General features: G+C 38.1%; 1 protein-coding gene across 1 annotated transcript in view; it reads right to left on the bottom strand.

Moving 5' to 3' along the window:
• Positions 1-19,448, bottom strand: part of scn1laa (sodium channel, voltage-gated, type I-like, alpha) — a 56,251-nt gene that overhangs the window by 23,498 nt on the left and 13,305 nt on the right. The window contains exons 2-12 of the mRNA XM_065252333.2: positions 15,331-15,641; positions 14,624-14,742; positions 13,769-13,858; positions 13,547-13,675; positions 11,269-11,360; positions 6,782-7,021; positions 5,836-5,899; positions 5,619-5,760; positions 3,134-3,337; positions 2,538-2,783; positions 1,664-2,023 (exon numbers count right to left, since the gene is read on the bottom strand). Of these exons, the coding sequence (XP_065108405.1) occupies positions 1,664-2,023; positions 2,538-2,783; positions 3,134-3,337; positions 5,619-5,760; positions 5,836-5,899; positions 6,782-7,021; positions 11,269-11,360; positions 13,547-13,675; positions 13,769-13,858; positions 14,624-14,742; positions 15,331-15,588 (1,944 nt within the window). The 5' untranslated portion in view covers positions 15,589-15,641. The remainder of the gene's footprint in view (positions 1-1,663; positions 2,024-2,537; positions 2,784-3,133; positions 3,338-5,618; positions 5,761-5,835; positions 5,900-6,781; positions 7,022-11,268; positions 11,361-13,546; positions 13,676-13,768; positions 13,859-14,623; positions 14,743-15,330; positions 15,642-19,448) is intronic.

Raw genomic sequence — 19,448 nt, 5'->3', positions numbered from 1 at the left:
TACATGCTTTAACATGCTTTTCAAATAAAAGGCTAGACTTTGACATTGATATTTGACAAAGAGTTTTTTTTATACACTCTAAAATGCTGTGTTATTTTTAACCCATGGTTGAGAAAAAAAAGGACTATGCTGGTATGTTTCACAGGCACGTTATTTTCAACCCAACATTGGTTAAAAAATGGACAAACCCAGCCTGCTGGGTTGTAATTTAACTCATGCTGGGTTGTTTCAAACCAAAATGTTGGGTTGTTACATCCCATTGTTGGGTCAAATATAAACATTTTCTGGGTTAATTTCAACCCGGCTGCTGTGTTCGTCCCTTTTTGACCCAACAAAATAACCCAGCATCTTTTAGTCTGTACTAATACAAACATGAAGGTTACACACAGGCGCACACAAAATCTGAAGGATCTGCGAATTTATGTAACTCATTGTATGTTTACAAAATATGTTGATTTTGATCATGCTTTCAGCTAAGGGACGGTTGCATTGTTGTAGCCGACTCCAAATCGAGTCCTAGTCAAGATCAATACCAGACGAATCCACATCTAGCTTTATCTGGACCTACCCAGTCTCATGTAGATGCGTATAAATAGCACGAAGTGTAAAAATCGTGCAATACATACGCCAAATTCCACTTTGGTGTGCATATGATACGCCAGTCCTTCCCATTCAATTAAACAGCGCATCTTTTTTGTTGATTTATTTATTGGTTTCTCAATTTTAAACCATTTCCCTTGGGTTTAGGGTTAGATTTGAGATTTGCTTAAGGAGGTTATTTAATATACAAGTTTCTCCATGTTTTGTCTATATTTAAGCCATGGTCGCTTGGAGTTGTGGTTAGAATTGGGTTTTTGGTTAGGATGGGATTTTTATATAACAAAAAGTTGTTCTAACCTAAACCAGAGCAAAAAATGGTAAAAAAGCAAAAAAAATTGAGAAACCAATAAATAAAATGACAAATAAAAGATGCGCTGTTTAAGTGAATGGGAAGAACTGGCGTATCATATGCCACCAAAGTGAAATTTGGCATATTCATTGCATGATTTTTACACTTTGTGCTATTTATACGACTATAACATTGGCTGGTTACGACCCGGTCCAGTCTGTACGTAAAATGCGCTTTATGTCCTACATAGAATTTATACCCATTGAACCATCTACAATACTTCCATATTTACGAAGACAGTAGAAAACTTAATTAAAGCTTTCATTCAATTTCGTTTTAATTCAAAACGAATCACCAAATTATTACCTTTTGAGCAAATGTGAAACGCTTTTAAGTATCAATCCATGGACACGCATCTTCTATGCTGAGCGTAGCTGTGCTTGGTGCAACAGGCATAATATTTTTCTCAAAGCCGGACGTAGCTAAGCCTGACTTAGGGTTTACACCCAACTTTTAAAGAGTGTAGTGCTCCATATAGTCAATCTATCAGAATTTCACAGATTTTCCACCAAACTTAGCGCATTAAAAGACAAAAAATCTGGGCCTGGTTAGAACTAAAATACTGTCATTGTAAAGTGTACAATGTCATGCGCAAAAAGAAATTTTTGATAAAATCGTGCAAAATAAAAATTATCCAGTTAAAAACTATATCACACCAAGAGCATGTCACAGAGCGAGCAAGGTTTGCGTGCTATCTTAAACTTTTTCCCTTACACCAAAGTCTTCAAACATGGCCCTTTTTCGGGATGGCGTTAGCAGTCCAGAGGGAGAGTTGGGCTGCGACGCATCACCTGACATCATCACTATGCCATTGCTGTCGACCACGTATCGCACTTTTCCGTTAGAGGGTCGCAGCAAATGTGGCGTCAGACTGTTGTTGCTAACGGTGCTGTAGAGACGCTCGGGATGACACAGCAGAAAGGGCGAATCCCTCCGGCTATCGGTCTCCTCACACATGCTCTGCTCGTCATCGGCGTAGTTGTTTTCTGAACGCAGGAAGTCGCGGTAACTGAAGACGCTAGATTTGCTGTCACGCCGTGGTGTTAAACGTGAACCCTGAATACTCAAGGGGGACTGGAGAGATAAACAGACCAAGAGACGTTTTACACACAATTACACAACTTGAAGGCTGGAGATTGATGATATGTCTTGTTGAAGATGAAGACGCATAATGATGATGATGGTGCTGAATTATATAAACCATCATGATGAAGAAGAATTTCGATTTCTTGGGTCTACGACAAATGGTGCATTACGGGACTAATGGGGCGTACACACCAAACGTGAATTCAATAAATTGCACGACTAGAATACATACAAAGTCAATGCAAAGACGCAAATAGATGCAAACTCGCACATGGCGATGTGAATGACGCAAATGGGTGGCGTGATTGGCGCAAAAAAACGTGCTATTTGCCTCAAACACGTCTTTGCGTATTCAACCCAAGCGAAAAAAAATTGTAAATCCCAAGTAATCTCGAGTGAGGAATGCTTCGCGTTTGGTGTGTACGCAGTATAAGTTTTGTCCAAAATAAGTAGAAGTATAAGCAATATCACACATACATACACACAAATAAAAAGAGCTGACCTGACATGGAGAATTATAAGTCCGTTCATAAGAACGACGGTTGTTTCTGTCGGCTGTGATGTGGAAGCTGGTCCTCTTAACGCTTCCCTCCTTCTTTGAGTCGTCGTCTTTCTCCCCCTCACGCTGTCTCTTTTTCTTGCGGTTGCGTCTCTCTTTAGCACTTTTTGAGCTTAGTTTGGAAGTGTCAGAGGAATTGTCTGATGTCCCTTCGCATAGCTCCTCAAGGTTGGACACAGCGGCTGCCGCCTATCACATAACAGAGCCCACAATGCCCCTGAAGCAACAGCTTAGATGGATATCAAGCATCCCAGCAAGCAACTTTTGGTTTAAAAGATGTCTAATAGGCGTCCAAACACAGCCCAGACGTCTAGGTCTGGGTGTTTTTGCTCCCACCCAAATAGGGGAATTTTAGACATGCTATAATAAATTATCTGTAGAGTATTTTGAGCGGAAACTTCACAGACATATTCTGAGCACACCTGAGACTTATATTACATCTATATTATATTACAGGCCATAATAGGTGACCTTCAAGGGGTGAACTATTAACTAAAAACATAGTTTGATCTTAAATATCATAGACATTGTAAACTTACCTCTTCCTCTTCTTGTCTCCTGAGCTGCTCAAGCATGGAATTAAACTCTTCCTCTTTTTTCAGAGCCTCATCCATGGTGGCTTGGTTCTGTTCATCATATGCCATGGCAACCACAGCCAAAATGAGGTTTACCAGGTAGAAGGACCCCAGAAAGATGACCAGCACAAAGAAAAGCATGTAGGTCTTCCCTGCAGCCCGAAGAGTCTGTAAGAACAACCTATGAGTATTTCTTTCTTTATAAAATTGTGACAGAAACATAGGAAGCTTTTTGTGGTATCATAGGCAAAATAAAGACCATTAGCAGAAAGGTTTGTGCCGTTTAAAGACAGTAAACCCCAAATTAAAGATTCTGTTATTATTTACTTTTTTAGCAGAATGTCAGGTGAATGGGGACTAAAATGACATGGGAACCAGCGCTCATAGGGCCATATGATATAAGGAGTACCGTTTTCGGGTCCAAGCCACTGCTTATTTTAAAGGCGGGGTGCCTGATATTTACAAGCCAATGTTGACATTTGAAATCACCTAAACAAACACGCCCCTACCCCAATAAAATCTAGACCTTCTTTTGATAGACCCTCCCCAAACATACGCAACCCAGGCAATAAAAAAAAATAGATAAAAGAATGACAATGATACACTGAGTTATTTTTTACCCATGTTGGGTAAAGTTTGGACAAAACACATGCTGGGTTAAAAATGAGACAATCAGGGCTCCAAGTTTTTTTTAAGGGGGCACAGTGTGCACACTTCATACTGTAATTCTTATTATTAACATCCATAAATAAAATACATTAAAACCTTTTTATAGGCCAGATTCTCATGGACTACACAGACAAAAATAAGTGAAAAAATACACTTTAAAGGCAGAGTGCACGCTTTCTGAAAAAAAAAAAACGCTTTGGAAAAGGTAGTCGGGCCGACTACCAAAACACACTTGTAGCCAATCAGCAGTAAGGGGCGTGTATACTAACCAAAATCGTTGCCTGGGTTAAATATGTGTGGGGCGAATCTATCAAATGAAGATCCAGATTCTATTGGGTTTGTTTAGGTGATTTCAAATGTCAAAATTGGCTTCAGAGACCATGGCCCCTGCCTTTAACACCGACTCAAATAAAGGTAACATTGATGTGCCCATTTGTCACATCTGTGATTGGCTGTAATGATCAACATTGTAAAAACAGGAAATAAAAAGAAAACTTTGATGCAACTTAAGTAGATCTTGATGACAATGCTGTAATTGTGCGTTTATTTTCACATTTTAATGTAACTCCATTGAAAGCATGCAACTTTACAAAAAAATAGCCAATAAATTATTAGAAAAACACATTTGCATCATTATTTGACCTACCCTAACCTCAGAGTCAGAGCACATAAACGTGATTCAGCGCCCATCTATGGGTTAATATTGATATAAACAATAAGAAATAGACTTTAAAACATATTTTTTTGTACTCAAGTAAGGTAAACTAAACATAGAGGCAACTGCTGCATTTTGAAAGTGTTGCAAGCATTTAGGATGCCATTTTTAATTTTGATCACAAAATGCGGCACCAGCAGCAATGTGGTGCACAATGATGGCACCAGTGCTGTTCTCTCACATCTAGATTTGTATATTTCATTAATAATTAATTACATCCAGAATGAAGTACGTGATTAAAACAACGAAAATCTCAGAGTGAAGTGAATATCTGCTCATATGTTGCTGCCTATAAAACAAAAGATGTTTTATTGGATTTAAAGGGATAGTTTTTAAAATTCTGTCATCATTTTCTCATCCTCATGTTGTTCTAAACCTGTATGCATTTCTTTTTTCTGATAAACACAAAATAATATATTTTCAAAAATGATGGTAAACACACAGCAGATAGTGACCATTGACTTCAATAGTAAGAATAAAAAATATGATGGAATTGAATGGGTGCCATCAACTGTGTGCTTACCATCATTTATCAAAATATTTTCTTCATCATTTATCACAATACTTCCAAAATATGTTTTCCTACTATGGAAGTCAATGGTCACTATCTGCTGTGTGTTTACCATCATTTCTCAAAATATATTATTTTGTGTTCATCAGAAAAAAGAAATTCATACAGGTTAAGAACAACATGAGGATGAGTAAATTGTGACAAAATTTTCATTTTAAAGTGAACTATCCCTTTATGGTTGCATGCAAAATCCACTCAAAAATCCAAAGGGGCATGTGCCCCCTCATATTGAATGGGCATGACGCCTCTGACCCAATGTTGAGTTGTTGTTATGCTACCATGGGTTATAATAACACAGCAGTTGGGTTAAAACAACCCAGCATTGGGTCAATTTTAACCCAGAAGTGTGTTCTGTCTAATATTTACCCAACATGGGTAATTTTTAGAGTGTAAAGAAATATATAAAACAACAGAAGTCATAAGGTTCATCAGATTGGCATGACATAATTTTCATTGTTGGATGCAGTATTTTTTTTAAGAAAGTCTACACACACCTGTTGGTAAAGATTCTCCCAGTAATCTTGAGTCATCAGTCTGAACAAGGAGAGAAAGGCCCAGCCAAAGCTATCAAAGCTAGTGTAACCATAATCTGGATTGGAACCGGCTTTAGTACAAAAATATCCATCTGGACACTGCCTAAAATATACACCAGAAAATGCATGTCAATTTAGGAAAACTGTTTTTTAAATCGTATAAAGCATTAAATCTTACCCAGCATCATGACTTTTTCCACAGATCACAGGACTTTTATGTCCTGGTGGGACATAATAGTTACCTAAAGAATAAAGCAGGCAAAAGCTTTAAATGTTGATATTGTATAATTTGATACTGTATAGTGAGTTTTGGTTATATATTTTGGTACTTTTTCCCAGCGGGAATACGGGATAACATCTATCTCAATATGGTTGGATATGACCCTCTTTCCAAGCCATCTTGCATGTTGTGCAGCTGTATATGTTTTAAAAATGGAGTAAAACCCTGTCTTTGAATTTTTTCATATGCTGTTTACATAGTGAATTATGTGATGGTCTATTTACATACAATATTACAAAAGGAAGATTTGATGTGATTAGAGAAACAACAACATCTAACTTAAACTTGGATTGTTATATAAAGCTGAAAAGACTTCAGAGAAACGAGCTGGTGGTAAGTCTGTCTTGTAAGCAGATGACGCTGAGTCACACCCCATGCAAATGGGAACCATGTTAAAACCACACAGATTAGTGCATATTTAAAAAGAAAACACGGACGTCTTTTTCTTCTAGACTGAAGACTCCAATAGATTTCCCCATCTCGCTGAAGTGCTTTCCAATGGATATATCGTATTCCCCCCGTAAGAGTTATCTACAAACCCTTCCTCTTATTCTTCCTCTTAAATGGGTTTTTCATGACTGGCACTAATAGAAACGTCCATAATGCTTAGCGGTGACAGCTACACACATTAATATACAGTAATGCACACTCGACATTTCCTGAATGATGGCCAATTTGACCAAGACCACAGTGTTTTGCCATTTTATCCCCGAGATGCAAGGCATTCAGACTTTCGAGGGACTTTTGAAGTATGAATGCCTGATATCTATCTTAAGCCAAGACCGTTTTCTAGCATCAAAAGACCAACACGTGTCTGGATTTAAAAACACTAGTGTGAACTCACTTGAATCATCAATATACTCTTTGCAATCCATTGTCATGTTTTGGGTACAGTCGTCCGTCCAGTTACGAAATGATTCCAAGGTGGAATTGGGTGAGATTTTCACGCATTTATGTCTTAAAGATCCCATGAAGAGCTGTAGTCCGACCAAAGCAAAGACACTTAGGCAAAAAAGGGTCAGGATCATCACATCAGACAGCTTCTTGACAGCCTGGATCAAAGCTCCAACGATTGTCTTCAGCCCTGTGGAGAAAAGAGAAAGCATTTTTTTTGTGAAACAACTGCTCATGATAGACATTTAGACTACTGCATTAATTTTGAAAAACTTGTGTCATAATAAAAAGCTAAAGCTGTTAAATTAATATGAAAGACATTTTTAATGTATCACAGAGACAACATGACTGGATGAATACATGCAAGATGTTCACAGCGCAAACATGAAGGCATAAATGAGAGAAACACATGACCACAGATATTTGTATTAAAATGTGAGTTTTAATACAAGTCATTAGTAAATTAGTTATCTGTTTTGCACTGACGTTAAACAACTTCATTTGCTTTGAATGATCTGATGTCTGTGTCCTTCAAGTTATAAAATATGAACTCTAGAAATGCTGGGTTACTTTCAACTCAGCGTTGGGTCAAAAAGGGGCAAACCCAATTGTAATTTAAAGGTGCAGTGTGTGACTTTTAGAAGGATCTTTTGACAGAAATGCAATATAATATACATATATACTATATTTTCAGTGGTGTATAAAGATCTTATATAATGATCTTTTATGTTTTTAGAATGAGTTGTTTTTATCTACATACACCGCGGGTCCCCTAACATGGAAGTCGCCGTCATGTTTCTACCGTAGCTCTAAATGGACAAACTGCTCTACAGGGCGCTTTTCATTACTACGTTGTCTCAGACGCCATGTTTGTCCTGTGGTGGCTACCGAAGCTTCTCTATGTGTTTTGGAAGGGAGTGGTGGACTGAGCCCAGGCCCGGGGTGGGTAATCGGGAGAACCGGGAGAATTCCCGGTGGGCCGCTTCACTTTTGGGCCGGTCGAGTTTTTTTTTTTTTTACATTTGTCACGTTAGTGAGTTTATCTTCTCTTAAATGACACTTCACGCGTTTCGCATTGACACAGCGCGCTCAGCCTCTGCATGGGTTGTACCATGTGAAGGAGTTTTCCCCTCCCCTCCCATAGAGTTGGTTCGGTCCATAGCACGTCCAAGAAAACTTTTCTCCGGTAGTCTGCTGGGCCGGCCCTACCGTAACATTACGCGTCTGAGAGGAGGAGGGCGTAAAAAACAGGTTGAAGAAAAAATCCATTGGAGGAGGATGCTGCCAAATGTGCCAAACTTACAGATTTATTTTCAAGAGGACAAACAAAAGAGACAACAGGTAACTTAAAGAGAAATAAGCCTAGTAATGATTAGCATTAGCAACGTAATTGTTCAGCTAATACCGTTGTCAAACTATTTACAAGCCAAACATTTTTTTTTGTTAAAATATTACTTTTGTGTATACATGGCGATTTATAGACTTTGCAAATATTATGCAAGCAGCTTCTGAGCTAGCCTGGCTCCGCCCTCCTACGTGCTTCCGCTTATTTTTCATTTCGCTTCAGCAGTACGTCTGGGATTTCTCTATAGAGTTTCGTTTTCTCCTGCAAAAATCTGCAGGACCAATCATCGAACAGATGGGGGTGGCTAAGAACAATGACGTTGAGGTCGTGCGTCAGTTTGAGTTGTAGTTCAGTAATGGCAGCGGAGAAAGACGTGAGAAAAGCTATTCGGGCCGTTGTTGCAAAACTGCCGAATATACAGAAGTTAAAGCCGGAGCAAGAACCAGGTTTGCTAACTTTTGTTTGTTTGATTATTCTGACTTGTTGTTTCCAGACGGTTTCGGTGCATGATATACGTCACGACCACATGTTAGCGATTGGCTTTGGCAGATCCTGAATGAGTCTGGGCATATCCAATAGTTTTAAACTTCAACAATGGACCCTCCTTAACGGAAGTAATGCTTTGCTATGGAGCGTGGCCAGACTCTCTGTACAAATGAAATGAATGTACGAGAGTCTGGTTATACCAGGCTACTTCTGAGCAGCATATAAACCAGTCCCCCGCTGAAAATGAGGAGGCCATGAATAAACAATATGAATTAAAGTTATTTAACCCTCAGGTTGTGTTCAGAACCCTATAACACCTTTTGTTTTCCCAGTCAAAAATGACCAGCCTAAAGCTTATAAATCACTTGTTATGCCATTTACCCAATATTGTATTCAATATTTTTGTCAAATTGTTTTCTTTTTTAATTAGGACTTTTATATTTCTATTTGCATTAATCATCGGCCTCATAGCATTAGCAATGCTAATAATTTATCAACCTTTCCTTATGGAATACACTCTAAAAAGGGCTGGGTTATTTATATATTTTATATATTGGACAGAACACGCTGCTGGGTTAAAATTGACCCAGGGCTGGGTTGTTTTAACCCAAATGTTGGGTTATTATAATCCATGGTTGCATAACAACAACCCAACATTGGGTAATTTTTAACCCAGCATGTGTTCTGTCCAATATTTACCCATTATGGGTAAAAAGTAACCAAGCCTTTTTTTAGACTGTAGAGGAATATTTTTGTTAACTTCTTATCTTAAGTGAAATATTATTTAACTTTTACCTTATTTGTTGAACCATGATATTAATAAAAACTATAGTAAGAGCTGAACTGTTGCTTTATTTATCCAATTTGAAAAAAGTGCTAATTTGGAAAAACACTATGGAAAAAGTGGGCCGGTCTTGGGCCTGAAACTCCCGGGCTGAAAAGTGGCCCCACTCCGGCCCTGACTGAGCCGTTGGTTGCAATTCACAATAGAATTCACAATTCACTATAATCTACACACTGCACCTTTAACCTATGCTGGGTTGTTTTAACCCATTGTTGTGTCAAACATAAACATTTTCTAGGTTAATTTAACCCAACTGCTGGGTTTGTCCCTTTAGCCCCATTGCTGGGTTGAAAATAAAATTTCAAGTGTACCGAAATTATTACATTATTTTGCATTGAATGCACTGTAAGCTGCTTTAATAGCATCTACCTAATGCAAAAAAGTAAATGTACGCTTATAAATAAAAAAGAAAATAATCACGTTAAACTATGTTTCCTGTTAAAATCACACTCTAAAAAATGCTGGGTTATTTTCAAACCAGTGTGGGAGAAAAAGTGACAAACCCAACCCGTTGGGTTGCAATTTAACCTATGCTGGGTTGTTTTAACCCATTGTTGGGTCAAACATAAACATTTCTAGGTTAATTTAACCCAACTGCTAGGTTCGTCCCTTTTAAACCCATCGCTGGGTTGAAAATAACCCAGCATTATTTTTAGTGTAGCAATACTAAAATTTTGCCTTGCTTGCACTGTAAGTTGCTTTGGATAAAGCAGCTGGTCAATGCAAATATGTAAACATTTGCTTATAAATAAAAAGAAAATGATCACATTAGAAGTATCTTTCCTGTGAAAATCACACTCTTGAAAATGCTGGGTTATTTTCAAAACAGCATTGGGTCTAAAAGTGACGAACCCAACCTGTTGGGTTGTAATTTAACCTATGCTGGATTGTTTTAACCCATTGTTGGGTCAAACATTAACATTTTCTAGGTTAATTGCGAGGTTTATCCTCTTTTGACCTATTGGTGGGTTGAAAATAACCCAGCATAATTTCAAGTGTACCGATACATTTTTTTTGCCTTGATTGCAGTGTAAGTCACTTTGGATAAAGCATCTGGCTAATGCAAATATGTAAACATTTGCTTCTAAATAAAAAGAAAATAATCACATTAGAAGTATCTTTTCTTTGAAAATCACACTCTTAAAAACGCTGGGTTATTTTCAAACCAGCGTTGGGTCAAAAAGTGACGAACCCAACCCGATGGGTTGTAATTTAACCTATGCTGGGTTGTTTTAACCCATTGTTGGGTCAAACATAAACATTTCTAGGTTAATTTATCCCAACTGCTAGGTTTCGCTTTTGACCTATTGCTGGGTTGAAAATAACCCAGCATTTATTTCAAGTGTTCCAATACTAAACTTTTTGCCTTGAATGCACTGTAAGTCACTTTGGATAAAACATTTGGCTAATGCAAATATATAAACATACATTAATAAAAAAAATCACATTAGAAGTGAAAATCTCACACTAAAAACGTTGGGTTATTTTCAACCCAGCACTTGGTCAGAAAGGGACAAATTAACAAAAAAAAAATGTTTACATTTTACCTATGAATGGGACGAATTAACCCAGCAAGTGTTAAATTACAACCCAGCAGTTTTTAGAGTGCATTATATTGTGTTACTGTGATATACAAATACTGATATATAGTATATACTTTTGATTAGACTAGACAAACCACTACTAGAATTGCTAAGAGAAAGCAGCCAGCATCATTCTGGTCTATGGTAACATCAGCACCTAACCGTGCCCTGACTCTCACCTGGGATGACCGAAATAGTTTTCAGGGCTCGTAGAACTCTGAATGCTCTCAGGGCGGAGACATTACCCAGATCCACAAACTCTGTTACATATCTGAAACATGGAGGGTGGGAAATCTTACACTGCAGAACATACAAGACACAGGAAGGTCGAGACGCGGGGTAGCAATCCGGGTTCAAAGGTCACACAGAAGTCGCACGCCTAAACGTGTCTTCCGCTTACCTGGAATAACTGAAATAGTTTTCAAAGCTCTGAGTACCCTGAATGTGCGGAGTGCTGAGACACTGCCTAGATTTATAAACTCTGTAACAAACCTGCAGGACCAAATGCAAAGTTACAAGAGAAGCTATGCGGAACTAAAGACACCAATGGGCTGTCACAGACATTTTTTGCGATGCTTAATTAAAGTTACACAAAATATGTTTGCTGTCAAAATATGGCCTGGCAGTCAAGCGTCTTCTAAATATGAAAAGCTGCTTTTGTAAAGTTAGGCATTCGATCAATTCAAAATGAATCTTAATTGTTAGAAACATTGAACATGAAAAACAAGGTGTTTGTAAAATGATCACAAATATGATATGAATCTGAAAATCACAATGTAGTTACATGGATTATGTGATATTAAAGGTGAAGTGTGTAATTTCTGTGCCACAAACCACAATAGTTTTAAACAGGTTTCCCAATGTAGCCAATGAAACAGTAAAGGTTGATTTATACTTCTGCATAGGACCTCCGCTGTAGGTTCTACACCAGGGGTCTATCCAACATGGTGCCCAAGAATCTGTGAGTTGCCCGCCATTTGAATATTTAGGGTTAGGGTTATGTATGCTTCACCAAAGACCGCATCAAGGACTGAAAGGAGGGCGCTGATGAGCACACTTCTGAGCGTAAAAATGACAGATGAGACACCCTTTATACTCGTAGACTAAGTGAGCACGCGCAATTTAAGGCCACGAGACGGAAAGTCCACATGAAGTGCGCCATTTGGGACAGGGCCTTACTGGTGTATACAAAGTATCAAGGCAACAACTGAAGAAGAAGCAGCTTGTTTTGTACGAGGTAAATAGACAGCAACTTTTGTTGCAGCAGTTGTTTATTATCGCTTTGCTTATTATCGGAGGGGTTCTTTTGAATTGACGCAATGTTAAAGAGCACCTATTTCCCTTTCTTTGGTGTGTAAGTGTGTATTAGTACATGTTAACCATATGCAAAAGGTACAAAACCCAAAGTAAACGATGACGCATGTTATAACGTTGTTTATAGCAATGAAATAGGTGCCCTTTAAATTTTTTTGAGAGGTACGCGTCAGGCTACGCACAGCCTTTTGCATACACCATAGTTTTTATGCAGAAATAAAAAGCAACTTGACAGTAGGTCCAGTTAAACAAACGGAGTAATGTTTTAATATTAAAATTTTGTTCACTTGGTACAGCATTACATTGGCAGTGAAAAGGTTATTGGGTTTGAATCTTAGAGGACATACATTCTGATAAAATGTAAATACTTGCTGAAATGTTAATCATTTGGTTAAAAGCATCTGCCAACTGCATTATTGTAAATGTGGCCATTATTAGCAACCCTGTATCACGGAATTATGTACCTATAGTCACGTAATTTTCTGAGTCTTTTCCGTGACACTACCACGTTTTTCCACCTTTTTTGTCATGTATTTCTGTTTATGTGTCATTGTCACGTATTTGTTACTCAACTGTTTTGTCCTATTTTCAAACCATTGACGCTTCGGTTTAGGGTTAGATTTGGTGTTTGCGTTAGGATGTCACTTTAAGTACTGGTTTCAACCTTTTTTTCATGATTTATTTTTTATATTTTATGATTTTTAAACTATTGTCGCCTGGCATTAGGGTTAGAGTTGGGTTTGGGTAAGGATGTCATTTTATGTAAATCTAACCCTAAACCGAAGCGATAATGGTAAGAAAATGGGACAAAACAGTTGAGTAACAAATACGTGACAGTGAAACGTAAACAGAAATACGTGACATGTTCACGCAAAAAGGTGGAAAAACATGTCAGTATCACGGAAAACACTCGTAATTTTGTGATACTAGGTTGTTATTAGGCAAAAAATTGCAGCACTCATTCACAAAAGTAATTATAATACAGCAGACAAACGACACACTTCACCTTTAAGCAATGAAAGTCAATTGATGATAATATTTTACAGTTCTGGCAGACAGATCAGATCTGGACTTGATATAGACATAAAACGACAAAAATAGACATAAAAAGACAAAAAATAGACAGATTACAGACATACTTACGCCATGACTATAACAATGAAATCCAACCAGTTCCATGGGTCTCTAAGAAATGTGAACTGTCCCACACAGAAGCCCCTGGCAACAATCTTTATAAGCGCTTCAAAAGTGTATATCCCAGTGAATGCGTACCTGTTAAAACCAATTGTAATCAGTGCTAAGCAAACACAAACATTTCTGCTGTACTAATAACTGTACTGAATAAAAGAAGTAAGGTGAACTTACTCCACATTCTTGGCCCAGTCTGGGGGTTGTGCATAGGTCATGAAAGCGCAATTGGCCAAGATGGTGAACATTATAATCATGCTAAATAATGTGAAAGCTGAAGTCAAGGAAAACAACTGTGCAATGATCAAATATTCAAAAATGTAACACATTGTCAGTCTGCAGATTTTTAATAATCTGTATTAGCTTGAAAATAAAACAATAATTTCTTTAAAAACTAAATTGTTTATTGTATAAATGTAAACAAAAATGTTATTAAACCCAAACACTAAAAATTACTACCCAGTCTCACAAGGTTTCCACGTTTTTGTGATCGTATAACACATTCCTATTTTCGTGTGATTATCACGTATTGGTTACTTAACTGTTTTTTCCTATTTTTAAACCATTGTCGCTTCAGTTTAGGGTTAGATTTGGTGCTTGCATTAGAATGTCACTTTATGTATTGGTTTATACTATTTTTCTGATAATTTTTTTATAAGTTGCCTGGCGTTAGGGTTAGAGTTGGGTTTGGATGTCATTTTATGTAAATCTAACCCTAAACCAAAAAAACGCGGAAATTCGTGATAATATCACAAAAAAGAATCAAAAATTTCCGTGACTATATAACGAAATTTCGTGAGACTGGGCTGAAAAATTATTCATATTACGATGAACAGCAAAAGCCCAACAATATGCAATATATGCACAATTTAAAATAAAGCTGTTTGATTTCACCCAGACCTGGAACCAGTTAAGACCTGGAACCAGTTAAGAAACTCCATCCTAAATCTTAAAGACATGACACCCATCTAAAACAGCAAAACAGTCATTCTCAGCATACAGCAGCATCATTTTGGCCTTTGTGAAGGATATGAATGCACCAAAATGCTAATCGCTATTCTCCTCAAAGGATTGAAGGGACTGAAGATGTACAAGGCAGGTGAGGCGTTGAAACGATTGATGGTGTTTTGTTTGTTCACTACTATAAAAGTCTGAAGAAGAAGAAGATGATGAGAAGCACCCTTAGGAAAATTAACCAAGGTTTTAATACAGTTAAAACCAAAAATACATCAAAACTATGGTATTAAAAAAACCATGCACTGCAAAAAATAAAAAAATATTTTCAAGAAAAACAAATCTTAGTATTTTTCTCTTGTTTTCAGTAAAAATATAAAAAAATCTAAAATTAAGATGCTTTTTCTTGATGAGCAAAATGACCCAAGAAAATAAGTCTAGTTTTTAGACCAAAAATATCAAATTTAAGTGATTTTGTGCATAAAAAATCTGCCAATGGGGTTAGTAAATTTTTCTTGAATTTAGTGTTTAAGAAAAATGTTCAAGATTTTTTTTAGCTTACCCCATTGGCAGATTTTTCTTGAAAATCATTTTTTGCAGTGTGGTTACTATAGTTAAACCATGGTTTTGCTAATAGTAATCAATACACCAAAAAACATGGTTACTAAATTTTTACCACCAAAAAAAACCATAGTTAATTTTCATAAGGGCAGTGTTTACAGTATGCTGAATCACTAGGGTCAATATCAGATCACATCTTTATACTAATATAGATTAAAACTCACTGTTTGACTGCTGTAAAACCGGTCCAGGTCGTCCAATGGTGTGGAGGCCATTTTTCTAGGAAGTTCTCCATATATAAATGGTAGTTTTTTCCCAGCCTCCAGGCCACTGTTGGGTTTCCCATTGTCCTTATTTCTCTCCTGCTTGTCTTTCGACTTCCTTGCATTTGCCTCTGCGATCCGGCTCTCGATGGCCTTGAGAGACTCACGGGTGAACAGACGGAAACTTTTTGGTCCTGGTGGAGTAAACGTCTGCGCCATCTTCTCATCCTGAGGCTTCAGAGTGATTCTCTACACTTCTGCATGAGAAACGACTGCCAGGACCACAGACAAAGATGAGATAAGAAAGAGTGAGCGAGCGAGATGAACAATAAATGTGTATGGTAAAGCCTTTTACGCAAGCCTTCCGGAACCACAGGGACAAAACAGCATTTATTAAGTGATGGACACGCCTTGGGTACTCTAAACCATCATTCTTAATAGAAACAAATCGCTCTGAATGTCAGGGTTGTACTGTAAATGCTCCTTGACTGTGACTTGCATCCCCTTCCAACAGTGTAGGTTCATATGGCAGGTTATTGGTAGAACATGATTGGTGGTTACAAGTTTGATTCACAACCAGCACAAAAGCATCCAAAACAAAAAATATGCCAGTCAAACTAGCATTTAAAACATTATAACCTAGTAGTCAACTAGCAAACCAGCATTTAAATGGATAGTTCACCCAAAAATGAAATTTCTGTCATCATTTTCTCATCTTTATGTTGTTCTTAACCTTTATGAATTTCTTTTTTCAGACATAGCTGTTGTAACCATTGACGTCCATGGTAGAAAAACAAATATTATGGTAGTATTGTGATAAATGTTAAGTAAAGTAAAGAGACAAGCTGGTCAAGTATGCAACTCATACTCGAAATGTGATCTTTGCATTTATAGTAGTGAACACACACACTGCAAGTCGTGAACACACACACACACACACACACACACACACACACACACACACACACACACCGGAGCAGTAGGCAGCTATCCCAGCGCCCAGGGAGGAATTAGGGTAAGGTGCCTTGCTCAAGGGCACCACAGTCGCCCAGGGAGGAATTAGGGTAAGGTGCCTTGCTCAAGGGCACCACAGTCGCCCAGGGAGGAATTAGGGTAAGGTGCCTTGCTCAAGGGCACCACAGTCGCCCAGGGAGGAATTAGGGTAAGGTGCCTTGCTCAAGGGCACCACAGTCGCCCAGGGAGGAATTAGGGTAAGGTGCCTTGCTCAAGGGCACCACAGTCGCAACCCAACGACTGTGAGACTCAAACCGGCAACTATCGGGTTACAAGCCCGACTCTCTTACCACTAGGCTACAACGATTGTGTTTTTACCATTCATTTTGCACGAAGCGTCAATCGTTTTTGTCACCATGTGCTTAATTAATATGTCTATGCAGCTTAGCTGTCGAACACAACACATCTCACTCAGAACCTCGAGAAGGGGTTCTCTCAGGGTCTTTAGACATTAGAGATAGAGAGAAATAAAAATAAAGGTCATCAGGTGTCAGACTCATAGATCTGCAACATTTAATGCAAGTTCAGGTGCTACTGTAGGCCAACCTCTGTACAGCTTCAAAGCTTCAACTTTTCAAATCCTATCAGAGGGCCAGCCAGTGTGTCACTGAAACTCACCAAAGGTAATCTCTTGTTAAATGACAAACACGTTCTTATGGACGTGTTTCGTTTTTCGGGGCTGTAATGAAGACAGAAAAATTATGACAGTACCTGTAACGGTTTAATATGCTACTGTCACGTTTTTTAAGCTGTTTCTGGATGACTGCTGACAGCAAGTAATGTTGACAGAGTTTCTAATGTCAAGTTTAAAATGAATTCAGGCTTAAGGTGCATTACAAACACACACACACACACACACACACACACACACACACACACACACACACACACACACACACTTCAGTTAGTGCAGTATAGATGCGATTAAAGTGTTTAAATGGCCACATACTGAATGCGATTAAAAACGGCGTACGCCACCTGCTTTAATATGAATATTATTGCTGCGATTTTTGCTATTATTTTTATCGAAGTATTGTGTTGACATGAGGTAAAGTATAATCGCAATATTGCCAAAATCCCGTTATTATCACATTATAAGGGTGCATGTAAACTTGGTCGATGACAGAATTTTTATTTTTGGGTAAACTATACCATTTAAAGAACAACATATGCTAATCAACTAGCAAACCAGCATTCAAAACACAACATCCTTGCTGAAAAAAACAGCATCAAACCAGCATGGGAATTATGCTGGTCTATGCTGGTTTAGCTGGTGGTCACAGCATACCAGCACCAAAACACAACATATGCTGGTATGACCAGCATGGGATGCTGGTGCTAATGCTGGTTTAGCTGGTGCTAATCCTGGTTTGGTGCTGGTTTAGCTGGTGCTGATGCTGGTTTGATGCTGGTTTAGCTGGTGTTCACTAGCAAACCAGCACTCAAAACACAACATAAGATAGCAAACTAGTAAACCTGCATTTATTGGGCAGGATAAGGGATTTATAGAAAGTTATGCTGCGTTCAGACCAGCCGCGGTAGAGTCAAGGGCAAGTGATTTCAATGTTAAGTCAATGTAATAACGAGTTGACACACGTTTGGAGGTCTCTCTGCGCGAATGAGGTGTGTAGTGCAGCGCGAATTGAGCGTTGCCCTGGGAAACGCGCGAGTTGAAAAATGTGAACTTTGATGGAAAAACGCTTTCAGACCAGCCGCGGTAGAGGCGTCAAGCGTGTTAACCAATCAGGAGCTTGCTCTAGTAGTGACGTGATTACAGAAAGTGAGCGGAGTCGCAGAAGCCCACACCCCATATGTGTGAATATCTAGATAACTATTTCACGTGAGTCTTTCACGCGTGAATAAAGCCAGTAAACTCAAAATGATCAAGCGGCAAACTAGACGCGGTAGACGCAAATTTGAAACCTGAAATGCGGCTGATGTGAACCCATGAAGGTAAGTGTGTCTGCTGCATTATGTTGTAACGACACAGGTGTAAATAAAGTTTTTTTTTTACATAAAGAGCACAAACGGTCAGGGGTATTTCTCTGAATAAGTTTAAGTTGTAAAGTAAAGAAGACTTAAATTCTGTGGCTTTTTATAAGCACAGCGGCATATTGTTGAAGCAAATGTTAGTTTAACCACGGTTTTAAACGTTATCTCAAAATACATGCAATTAACATCATTAACGGATTTTACTGTATGAACAAACACAATACTGTATAACATAACATAATTACAAAACCAGCAAATTATTGCATGCACATACGGTACTTAAAGCATGACATAATGAACTGCTATGTGTTTATTACCTTAGAACGAGACGTTTTTATCTATATACTGCGGGTCCCCTTATGTGGAAGAAGCCATTTTGTGCTGCCATGTTTCTACAGTAACCCTTAATGGACAAACTAGTCTTGAGCGCGTTTTGTCGATTCTATATTTTGTCTTAGACAACAACATGTTTGTCCTTTGGCGACTACCGTAGCTTCTTTATGCGTTTCGGTGATTGTTGGTCTGAGTGGTTGGTTGCAATTCACAATCTCACTGCTAGATGCTGCTGAAATCTACACACTGCACCTTTAAGATATAAAAATGGAGACTGGTAAAGTGTTTTATCATTAAAATCTGATAACGTCCTGACATCCTATCCTTAATCATTTTGTTTGCATTAATGATGGAAATGATGATTGCAAATGAAGCACTATAGCTCTAACCACTGAATATTCACTTCAAACTCTCTAATAGGTTTTTCAACAATTAGAGCTCCCAAGGATGACAAACTGTCCAGTCAACATTATCTGCACTTTGACTAAATCACTTTCTCAATTCAATTAAGATGTAGACCAAACACACAAACACATGTGAAACCGGCAAAAACACCCTACAATGTGTGGATCCACACATCTCAAATACTTCAACATGTGACAGACCCCCATCAGGCATCGGTTTACTAGAAATCATTATTAGCAGATATTATTTACTAATTCCATTACCGTGCTATAATTTGTCTTTAAGGTCGGTTAAAATGAGACATCATTTCCTTCACATATCAGACTTTACAAATC

This window comes from Paramisgurnus dabryanus, chromosome 15 (genome assembly GCF_030506205.2).
Source record: "Paramisgurnus dabryanus chromosome 15, PD_genome_1.1, whole genome shotgun sequence".
Classification (NCBI taxonomy): Eukaryota; Metazoa; Chordata; class Actinopteri; order Cypriniformes; family Cobitidae; genus Paramisgurnus; species Paramisgurnus dabryanus.
The sequence above is the reverse complement of the archived record's forward strand: the minus strand, read 5'-3'. Positions and strand labels throughout refer to the sequence as shown.